The sequence below is a fragment of the Panthera onca genome, chromosome B1, assembly GCF_046562875.1.
Source record: "Panthera onca isolate mPanOnc1 chromosome B1, mPanOnc1 haplotype 2, whole genome shotgun sequence".
NCBI lineage: Eukaryota > Metazoa > Chordata > Mammalia > Carnivora > Felidae > Panthera > Panthera onca.
In genome coordinates this window covers 119,034,064-119,045,852 of record NC_138342.1, presented here as the reverse complement: position 1 = coordinate 119,045,852, position 11,789 = coordinate 119,034,064, and the positions used below count along the sequence as shown (strand labels likewise).

The 11,789-nt window shown below is 46.9% G+C and overlaps 1 protein-coding gene across 2 annotated transcripts in view; it reads left to right on the top strand.

Annotated features, from left to right (window-relative positions):
• Window positions 1-203: 203 nt before the first annotated feature.
• MAML3 (mastermind like transcriptional coactivator 3) overlaps window positions 204-11,789 on the top strand; it is a 411,434-nt gene continuing 399,848 nt past the window's right edge. For both annotated transcript variants that reach the window (XM_060654135.3, XM_060654134.3), the window contains exon 1: window positions 204-1,720. In XM_060654135.3, coding sequence (XP_060510118.3) covers window positions 1,250-1,720 — 471 coding nt within the window. In that variant the 5' untranslated portion in view covers window positions 204-1,249. The remainder of the gene's footprint in view (window positions 1,721-11,789) is intronic.

The window sequence follows — 11,789 nt, the reverse complement described above, 5'->3', positions numbered from 1 at the left end:
GGAATAAGGAAATCCAGCCAGGCGCGTCCACGCGGCCATCTTCGCGCGCGCGCACACACACACGTGCGCGCGCGTGTACACACACACACACACACACACACACACACACACACACAGGTCAAAAGTTGATTCATTCCCGAGATCCCCCAGAATCTTTTCTTCCTCTCTTTCCGGCAGCTCAGCTTCCAGTCAGGGTAGTAGTGAGGTTGGGGGCGTGGAGAGGCGGGGAGGGCGAGGCGAGGGAGGCGGGAGCCGGGTGCCGGTGCGTGCGGCGCCCGCTCCTGCCGGGTGAGTCCGGGCCGGGTTTTGCGCCGTGTCCCCCGGCTTGTCTCACGGCCTCCAGCCGCCGCCGCTGCCGTGTTTACTGAGCTCGCGCGTCCTGATATCACTCCGCTGGCATGGAGGAGGAGGAGGAGGTGGAGGAGCGAGAGGAGGAGGAGGAGGCGGCGGCGGCGGCGGCGGCGAGCAGTTGATCATTGTGATGGTGGCAGGAGCAGCGGCGGCAGCGGCAGCCCAGCCGAGCGTTAGGGGCTGCTCTCCGCGCGGCGTTTTGCAAAGGACTTCACCGATCTACTTTTGCAGTCGCCTCGGACTGTCCATGTGTTTACTTCCCCCAGCCCGAGGATTCGATATCTAGGTTCCTGTGAAATGCAACTGAGCAGCCAAAGTACTTTGAGAACACGGGGCGGCATAAACACCAAAACTTTTTTGTGGAAGGAAATTGCAATAAGCAAGCTTGCCGTTTTCCGATGCGGTGTGGAGTGAGTGTGTGTCGCGCGTGTCCGCACTGGAGGCATATGCTTGTGTGTGTACATGGGGTGTATTTTTCGGTACGTAGGGAGAAAATGCTTGCCAACCACCGGAAATCTCCTGGAATTTATTAGAAAATAATGGATTATAAAAAGAAGGCAGGAGAGGAGCGGATCTCCCCTTGAGTTGCAACCCGATTTGCTGCTGGCTCAGTTTGTTGTGATTCTTTTTGTTGATAGGTGTCTGATGGTATTCTGATAACACCCCCCCTTCTTTTTTCCCCCTCGAGCTTTACAGTTTAAAAAAAGGAAACAAAAAAAAACCTACCCCAAAATCTCTCCCCCTTTTTTTCGCCCCGTCGAGATCGCTGTTTCCATCCATGTGCTTGCGTCTCCCCCGCGTTCCACTTAAACTATTTTAATTCTTGGACCCAAGGAGGAGGCTGATAGGGGGGTGGATAAAAAAAAGTTCTTCCAAAATAGTGTGCCCGGGGAGCAGGATGGGGGATTTCGCAGCCCCCGCTGCTGCCGCGAATGGCAGTAGTATTTGCATCAACAGTAGCCTGAACAGCAGCCTCGGCGGGGCCGGGATCGGTGTGAATAATACTCCCAATAGTACTCCCGCTGCTCCGAGTAGCAATCACCCCGCTGCCGGCTGCGGCGGCGGCGGCTCCGGGGGCCCCGGCGGCGGCTCAGCGGCCGTCCCTAAGCACAGCACCGTGGTGGAGCGGCTCCGCCAGCGCATCGAGGGCTGCCGGCGGCACCACGTCAACTGCGAGAACAGGTATCAGCAGGCTCAGGTGGAGCAGCTGGAGCTGGAGCGCCGGGACACTGTGAGCCTCTATCAGCGGACCCTGGAGCAGAGAGCCAAGAAATCCGGCGCCGGCACGGGCAAGCAGCAGCACCAGAGCAAACCCCAGCAAGATGCGGAGGCTGCCTCGGCGGAGCAGAGGAACCACACGCTGATCATGGTGAGGGCGCACTGGCAGCAGGCGTGGGGCGCGCGCGTGGGGGGGGGGGGGCGTGGAGCTTCTTACATGGGGGGACGGGTGTTTGATTTGCACGGTGGCGAGGTGGGCTGAAACCGAAGGGTTAACATCAACTTTTCTGAGGAAAAAGCTGTCGTCGTCGCTACCTGTTAATCTGTCAGGGTTGTCAGATTTGGGGAAGAGGGGGCGAGAGGGGAGAAGCCAGTCACGACTGCGAGGGGCGGAGGGAGCGTGAAGCGTCGGAGTGAGGCACTGGAAAAGTTTCCCCCCCTCTCCCTTTCTTAGATACCGATTTGAAAGAGAGTGAATCCAGAGTTGAAACCTCGCTCCTCCTCTTCACGACTCCCCACCCCACCCCTCGCCGTGCCGCTTCGCTTCTCCAGACCAGCCCCCCCCCCCCCCCTTCACCCACCCCTCTCAGCACAACCGCCGGGTGCAGAGAGAAATTGATGCATTTGCAGATTCTGGGCGGGCACCAGGCCCTCAACCCCTGGGGGGAGGAAGGGGAAGGGAGAGTCTCTCGCCTCTTCTCCCTAGCTAACCCCCTTTGGGCTGAGAAAGTCTGAGAGTTTTGTGAATGAACTTTGAAGTGGATGAGAAGCGAGCGAGGGTGGCTGCGCGCGCGCGTTGGCGGGAGCGCGCGCGGATGCGGGGAGCGGGTGCGCTCTCTCGCCGCTCCAGCCCCGAGGCTGGTCCGGCAGGTGGAGCGGCCGCGAGGGTCGGGGGGGTGGGGGGAGCGGCCGGGCGTGGGGATCAGGGGAGAGCTACGCCCTCGGTCTGCGCCCAGGGTCCGGGCCACGCCAACTCCACTGGGGATTCTTTCTCCTCCTCCTCTTAAACTTGCTTGCACGGAGCTTGCTAGCTTCAACCTCCACATCGCTCCCCGCCAACTTTCCAGGATAGTGTAATACCGGGAGAAGTGGAAGGTAGCAGGGAGGTGAAAGAAGCTTAAATGGCTGGGTGGGTGGGTTCGAGGTAGAGGAGCAGCCAATGGCTTAACTTCCCTGGGAGGAAGGGGCAGTTCCCACCCCCTAACCCTGAGGGTAGAATCCTTTCTCTTATCTTCTCTCTCCTGCTCTTTTGCTTTCCTTTCTGGGTGTGTGTTGGGGGGTGGGGGGGAGGCCGGAAGCTTGGGAAAGGTGTCTGCAGCCCCCTCCCCCACCGCGCCGCCTGGCTCCAGGCTGCGCGCCTGTGCGGGGTGCGCCCGGCTGTGGGAATCCAGGAGCGCGGCGCGGCCGCGCGCTGTCGCGGGCTTCCCTGGCCGACTGCTCCTCAATCCGCAGCGCAGGGCCCGGTGTGGGCGTCCCCCTCCGTGTGCGGTTTATACACCGCGCACATCCCGGGCCTGGGAGCCCTGGGCGCCCCCGGTGGTGTCGGTGCCTCCTCCGGCTTTCGCCCGGCACTCCGGCCGGCGCTCCTTGACAAAGAGCCGGCTGGGGGGAGGGGAAGAGGAGAGGCCTCAGCGCTCGCTCCCCACCCTCTCCACCTCCCCCCACCCCGCACGTGAAGAGGAACAATTTGTTTATCTTGGGTTTCAAGAATCCTTCCCTCCTCCCAGTTCTCCGAGGCCGCCCAGCCCCTCCTCCTCCCCACCCTCCTCGGCGCGATCCAGCCCAGTCCCGCCGGCTGCACCTTCCCTCCACCCCCTCCTCTTCCACCTCCCACATCCCGCCTTCCCCCTCCCTCTCGGTGCGCGGTCGTGGGGGAGGGAGCGGGAGGCGCTTTGTCCGCCTGGCGGCCCAGCTCTGCCCTGGAGGCCGCCCGGTTGGGAGGGGCGCTGCACCCCGCGGCCCTGCCCCCTCCGCCGCGGCTGCCCGCGCTGCGTTCGCCCCACACTCCTCCTGCCCCCGATCCAGCCCGAGCGCGAAGAAGAGGCGGACTCTGTTTTGAGGAAGAACGTCTGTCACCGAAGTCAGGGAGGGAGGTTCTGGCTTTACAAACAGGAAGCCGAAAGCCACTGACACACTGTAGCTTTTCTGATTGTACCCGGAGGCGGGGCTGGACCTGCATCTAGACTGTATCTCGCGTGCCCTTTTCGTACCTATTTCTCTTCCAGTCCGCGTGGCCTCCCTCTCCCCGCCACCCTCGCGCACTTCCACCTATGGGGAGACTCACTTTGTGAACCTAAGACTGAAGTAGAATTTGAAAGGCACTGAGAATTTCATCCCTGCCTGCTCCACGCCCTCTTTTCACGTGTTTGTACACCCCACACGCAAGGATTGCGTAAAAATCGGCTGCTTTTTCGTGAGGCTCCAAAATCTCAGTTCCAGGGAATTTCTCCCGACCTTTCGGGGGGAGGACTGCTGTGGCGTTACCTCGCCTGCTGGGCAACGCTGGAACAAAAGCCAGTGCCCTTCCTGGTGCCCGGTCGCCTTTGATCACTGGCGAGCACAGTGGAGTAAGCGGCCAGAAAGTTTTCGTGTTTGGGTTAGGTTCTCCGGAGGGTGCCGTCTGGGCCTGCGGAGGGGTAGAGGGAGGACTCTGGGTGCGCGCGCGCCTGGCTTATAACACATACGCAGGTGGAAGCAAGTCCTGGATTCTGACGTTACCTGGAAGGAGGTGGAAAGCCGAAGCCAGAGCTTACTTTTGAAAATGCAAAGACAATCTTACTTGAATGGAGCAGACCTGAACTATAAGTAGCATAGTGAATCCCAGTTTAGCAAGTTAACAACAGACTTGAAAAATTGCCTGAAAAATAGCATTTTTCTGTCAATTTTTTTGACAATAATTTAGCCCATTGATTAGATTGATGTAAACGCCAAGGCTGTGTATGGAACAGGGATATATTCTAGCTTCAACTGTATTTCACATATATCAGTGGGAAGTATGTGTGATGAGAGTAATGAAAATAAACAGCCTTAAATCTTAAGCAAAGAGTTGCTTGTAAATCCTATGTACCACAAAGAAGGAAAGAAGATAATGTTATCCTCTTCTATAAGCTATTTTTTCTTTAAAAATAATTAATTTAAAAATTCATATTAGCCCTTGAAATGGAAGGCTACCTTAACTTAGCCTGTGTATGAGATAAAATCTTGAAAGCAGAGGTCGCAAAGAAAATCTTGATCTTCATTTTCTTGATTGGCTACTGGATTATAGTTGGGCTCTGCTTGGGCCACAGAACAATTATATTTAGTCCTCAGATTGGGCTATCTGAAAAACCCTAAAGAAGAACAATAATCAACCAGAGCCAAATAATAATAATGGTGATGATAAAAATAAAGACGAATAGGATTCTTTTCTGTTTTATTGCTATTGTTTCCCTTCTTAGGGCCAATATGTCCAAAGTACTAAATATCGATTAGTTCTCTTTCTGCCTGGTTTGGGTTGAGAAGTCAGTCTAATCAGTTCTTTCCCTCTTTTGATTTGTTTCCTTATATATTTACAAGCATAGACGTGAATTAAAAAAAAACAAAACAAGCAAACAAAAAGGGTGGGCGAGGTGAAATAGAAATCTTCCATGGTTCCAGGCTGCTGGAAGGAGCCTGGGTTTTGTGTGGGTCCCTAATAGCCCCCTTAAGAGAGCAGGGAGTTCAAAAAGGCTTGGGTTGGAAGCTGCAGTACCTCTGATGAAAGGTAGTTTCTGGACAAGTAGTCAAATGACCCTTAACCACCCCACCCCCCCCAACACACTTGTACTTTTTTGTATATTCAGGAGAGTCTCAGTTGAAAAGTGATCTTTTCCTAAAATAGTTTTAATTACTTGTGGTAACAAGAGACATTTTTCATTCTTTGTATTTGGAATTGAAGGTCAGGTTAAAATTTTAAAGTAAATTCCCGTTGACAAATTCATTTTCAAGTCAAAGAGAGACTGACTTGACAAAGGTGTAATCATTCAGGCACAACCGAAAAAGCCTGACAGCGCACTCTTCAGAATTTCAAAATGGTGGTAGCCTTACTTGACCTGGATAAGTCCAGTGTTTTCATGACCTTTTCACTCTGTTAGCACCATTATAACTTTCAGAGTGTGCGTAATTTATACACAGTTTCCAGACTGCATAGATCTGTGTGGTTCTCACTCTGAAGAGTTTATCACATAAAATCCAGTTGACAATAAACTTATTAATTACTGAGTATTGGAGAAAACTGCAACATATCCAAAATGTTCTTATCCATTTCTGGAACAGATCCAGGAAATGTCAACATACTAGTCCAGTGCTAAACTTCCTTATAAATGAACCTGGTTTCCCATTTCTTATCCTGTTGAATATCCTGTTGAAGGTAAATTACTGGCAGGTAAATTGAAGGTAAATTATTTGGCAGGCTTGTAATGCCAAACCATTTCTAAATTTTTCCTAGGAACCTTTTCATTGGCTTCTCCTGTTCAACTGCTATCCTGGGTGATAGGATTGACAGTTGGCTTCTTGAAAAGCCTTCCATAGCCCACACAGGGTGTGCCTTAAGTTTGTGAAAAACTTCCTGGAATTTCATTTCTCTGTGTTTCACAAGTGTCTTTTAGTTCTTAAGAAGCATTTTTTTTTTTTAAAGCTCCAATACATATGTAATTATGTTATTTATGTTCTTTGGTTGTGGCGCATTTTATTTAGCACTGGATAGCCAGAGATCAGAAAAGTAGAAGCACATTTAGTTAATCATTAATCATAATCTACCAACCGCTCTTGGGGCTGAGTTCTTTCCCAGGGAAAACTGGGTTTTCAAAGAGGTAGTCTGTTTGATACTTTCCATCCTGACTTGCTAGAATTGTAAGAGCAAATTTTAGAATCTTTGTAGGTTTGTGCTACCTGATAGGAGGAAACCTGGTTTACTGACATTTCTGTAAGAAGAAAGAGGAGAATTTTAAACATTAAAATAGAGTTATGTAGAGTTATTTTCTAAATATCTCCATGAAACCAATAGCCAACTGTGTCTAAAGAGGTTTCCTGACAGAGCTCTTCCATTGGTTGGGATAAGAATGGTGTGTGTGTGTGTGGGGGGGGGGGGGGTGTCTCTATCCCTGTTTCTCTTCTCAGTGCTACTTCCATACAAGGAATCTAGTATAATAAACCACTTTATACATCACATAGTAATTCTTAGACACATTTGAAGTACTTACATGTTATGTAATGCCATTTATGGAATTTTATTTGTGATTAGTGCTCTATGTTTGTTGATTAACAGTCTTAAACTGTGTTCTTGATCTTACGATGGCTAAATTCTGTCATCTTTTCCACATCACTCATGATAGATAGCTGTGAAATCAGTCAGACGTCAAAATCTTATAAAGAGGAACATATTTAAAACTCACTCAGTCCTACGATTTTTATGATATCTACCTTTTAACTCTCCCAAATAGCTTTGCATTTTCTTCACTCTGTTACTCAGAGGCTGTTTATCTAGTTTTCAGACCCTATAACTGCTTACTTTGTTTTTCCTTCTCCTCTGGCAGCCAACCTTTTGGTCTTTTCACTGACCTTTTGCACCTTTATCAAAGAGTGGGAAGAAGCAATAAGAGAAATTTAATTTCGGTGTTTCCTACTCATAACTAATGAAACTATTGGGGAGGAGGCCAATTATTTTGGATTAATTATAGATTTGATTTTGTATGCCACTTAACTCTTCATTAGCACAAATAATGGAGAAGAGGCTGAATTTAAAAATTTCAATTCATTTGTTCAACAGTATTGCTGCACAGTCCATACTACTTCACAGAAGTTAAAATGCTAAATCAACCTCTTGCATCCAAGACTGGGTATATTCTTTGTAGGCTTTTCAGTATTCTAGCTAGGTTTAAGGGGATAACTGGTTTGCTTGTATTTTAATCAGCATCAGGCTTGTTACCAGTGACTTCTCAACAGCTTCAGGCCAAGTTATATGCCCTTCTCATGACGTTTTAAGTAAAATAATATGCTTTACTTTTCTGCTGTTTCAAACTAATTTGACATTGATTTGTTTTGTTTTTTTTGTTTTTTGGGTTTTTTTAAACGTGGCTGATTTACAGATAACTGCTCCAAAGTTCTAGGACCCCCCAAATTAAATTTTCATTAAAAATACAGCATGCTTTTCAGACAGACCCATTCCAAAAATTCATTATTCGTGTGTGCGAGTTGGAAATGTAGCTCCTGGAAAACCAGCTATCACTGAGAACTGATTAATTCTCCTAACTTCAAAAAAAGAAAAAAAACTCAAAAAACTCTTGTGTTTAAACATAAGAAAAGTTAAAGAACTAAAGAAGTAAGGTTGGATAAAGTTACTCAGAAGATGGAGTTGAAAGCCTGCTGTATAATAAATACTTAAAGATCATAGAATTTCATTTAATGGATCAGAGAGGGAGCACACCTTTCTTTCCTCCCTTAAGTCTACCTGGCTGTTCTATCTGTTATTGAGGAGCTTTTGAGTTGTGGGTAAGCAACTCCATTTGGGGAAGAAAGCACAGCATTCCCTCAGGGCCACATACACACGCGCATAGAGATAGGAAATTAACTACTGTGGCTCAGGAGTTTCAAGGCAAGCTGTGCGCACTGTTCTTGGGGGAATTTCATAAAAATCTCAAAAGGCTTGCAGTACTTCCTCTGACAGAAAGAAAGTGATTCCTTAGGAATAATTTAGACACTTCTTTTTAATTACAGTGCACCTCCCATTGGTTGGAGTGACCTTTAAGCTAAAGTAGACTCTTTTAAAATACTAATAACTAACATTCGTCCTCCTCAGCGATGACTTAACCGCTGTGGAAAACTTAAGTGAAACATTTAATTTTCTGACTAACAACTTCCAGAATTTCCTTTCTAGTTCCTTAAATCTCCATCCTGTTGCATAGAATCTGGTTGTGTCATTTCGTATTGCGGACCCTCCAGCCTTCAACTATGTAAGTGTTTACTTGTGCATGTGAAGACGTTATTAGGACACATTACTGTAGATCTCTTCTCTCCTCTCACGATATCTTTCGACACCTCCAGAAAACTCCTGTCTGGACAGAGGCTTCTTCCCCTTCAAAGGAAAGGGCTGAAGTGCTGCAGGTTTGTTTGTGCGGATTCGACCTGGGTCATAACTGACTCAAAAGGATTGCACGGCTCTAAAAGACAAGCTCGGCCAGTGCCCTTTATTCTCACAGTGGTTGGTTATTTTTCTTTCTTTGATTGTTTGTTAGATGCTGGAAGCAACTCCGTGATTGAGCGTGAATGTAAAGGGACTGGTGCCCAGGAAAGGGCTTTAAGGAAGTAGTGTTAAGGTAGGAGAGGCGAAAAGGGATGGCGATTTTGGAGGCATTACCTGGAATGGATAGCAAAAGGGAAGAAATAAGAGAGATGATTGGTTTTGCTCATTTGTGGTAAACAGTATCCTGGTGCCTTGGGAGCTCACAGAGGTAAAGTATGCTTTTAGTAGTCCCCTCTGAACCTTTAGACCTTAGGAAAACTCAAATACATATGTTTTCAAGAGCTAATGGCAGTATGGTTTGTATATGGGAAAAATCACGTTCCTAAAATATTTTCGTGCTTTCTTAAATTATTACTACTGCCACTGGAATGGATTTACTACTATAGGATTCCTTTAAATCAGTGGTTTTCAGTCAGTGGAGATTTTGCTCCCTCTCTCCCTCCAGGAACATTTGGCACTGTTGGGCGACATTTTTGGTTGTCCCAACCAGAGTGGATGCTCGCGCTGTCCAGTGGGTAGAAGCCAGAGATGAAGCTAAATACCTACCGTGTGCCCACAACACCTGGTCCAAAATATCAGTGTTGCTGCTGTTGAGAAACCCTGATTTAAATAAGGAGCTCCCCTAGGATGTTGAGAGTACACAGTGTGGCTTTACCCACAGCTTTTCAAACACACTCTTATTACCTAAGGAGCGGAGAAAGGAGGAGGTGCGGCAGAAGGTCTCTTGGAAGGAGTCTTTTTAAAGGACCACTGTGCTGCCTGTCAGCCCCGACCACGTGACCTTCTAACTTCATGACTTTTCACTTCGCGACTGTCTGCCTCTGTCTCCTTCCTTGCCTGTCAGAAGGTGAACAGTAGTCATTTGTTTTTACCTCATGGAGTGATTGTTAGGCCCCAATGAATTAATACGTATGTAAGAGTCGCAAGACTTTACAGCACAAAGGCTAGGCCTATTTTTATGAATTCCTTGCCTATCTCCCAATTGTTTGCCCCCCCCCCCCCCCGTCCAAGTGCAGACTTGAAGCTGAGTGGTTGGAGTCTTGTTTCACTCCTGCATAAGCCAACATCGAGTGATTAGGAATTGAGCAACTGCTTGCTGCATATTGCGCACTATTTCTAGGCGCTGGGGGTACCTTGGTGAAAGGGGCATCCTTGCTCTCATTGGATGCACCCTGCAGGGCATCGTTTCATGGTTCAGGTTAGCCGTATGAAACGGTCTTGTGGTTTTATGAGACCACGTTAATGGGAGTCGTTAATAAACTAACATTTAGGAAAATCCCAGGGTGCTAAATGCTTTGTGTCTTCTTGCCAGCTTTCTGTAGCCATGGCTTTCTTGCGTTGTTTTCTCGAACGACACTTATCTCATTATTTTTCAAATAAAATCACTTTGTGCGAGGAGAGGATTATTAGGTGGTGTGGCGGAGAAGAAGATTAAGGTTAAAAATGAGGCAGATGATCGTCTTTGACTAGGTGACACTTGGCAGCACCATGATCACGGCTTGACATCAGGCTTTTAGAGGAAATTAGATAAAGAGGAGAACCTTTAGAAAGAAGCTGGCAGGAAGGTGTGAGGACTTGAAACCATGTATGTGAAGAACAGTTGGAAGACCTGGAGGTGTTTGGTCTGATTTAGAGGGTATGATTGCTTTCTTAAAGTATTTGAAGCACCGTCAGGTGAAGGAAGGACGAGATGTGCTCTTTATTGGCCCAAAGGGGATAAAGTTAGGATCGGTGGTTGGCAGTTATTAGGAGCCAGGTTTGGTTTACTATTAAAAAAACCCTGGGGCGCCTGGGTGGCTCAGTCGGTTGGGCGTCCGACTTCAGCTCAGGTCATGATCTTGCAGTCCGTGAGTTCGAGCCCCGTGTCGGGCTCTGTGCTGAGAGCTCAGAGCCTGGAGCCTGTTTCAGATTCTGTGTCTCCCTCTCTCTCTGACCCTCCCCCGTTCATGTTCTGTCTCTCTCTGTCTCAAAAATAAATAAACGTTAAAAAAAATTTTTTTTTAAAAATAAAACTGTTCAAAGATGAAATGGGCTGTCTCGAGTGAAAATGTTCCGGCAAAAGTTGTTCAGTTGCCTAAGTGTTGGAGAGGGGGTTATGACATCTTTTTTAAGTGAGAAAATTTTTAAACAATATGGAAATAAAATACCAGGTAGTGATGACAGGGATTTTATCTCTTTATTCATCTTCATATTCTCATGGCCACAAAAAGACCTACTTGTACATAGGAAGAACTCGAGATATTTGTTGAATAAATTGCTAAATGAAAGCAAGTAGATTAAAAAGTGGCTTAATTCTTGTCCTCAGTGTTTCCCCCTGCTCAGGAGTTAGCATGGTTTATAATATCTCTCCAGACCTTCTTTTGTTCACTTACATATATACTATATATTGTACACCATCACATGTTAGCATTTTTTTCTGCATAAATGGAATCATACATATGGTTCTGAGATTCACTTTTTCCACATAATGTATTTTGGAGATGTGTCCCAAGTCATTACATATAGATCCTAAAGTCATTCTTTTTAACTGTTATATAGCATTCCATAAATAAATGTTCCATAATTTATTAAGTGATCCCTTATTGATAGACACTCTTGTAGTTTCTCATTTTCTGCCAATTAAACGTTACTGCAGTGAACATCCTTATTCATATATTCCTTATACATATGTGAGCATTTCTGTAGCACAGATTTGGATTTCTTTCTATATACGTAATATGTATAAACAGAAAAGGTTGACCAAAAAAAAAAAAATCTCTTAATCTAATATGGTTTAATATAGTACCTGAATCTTATTATAACCTGTTTTAGAGCAGATGATCATCGTGTGTCCTTAAAAGTACAGCTTCAAAAAAAAAAGTGTCAACTCTAGTAACTGGTGTTAGTCTATTCAGTCTAGGGCGAACACTTTTAGTTTATAAAGGTTGTGTATCTGGCAACATATCTTCTAGGAATTACTTGC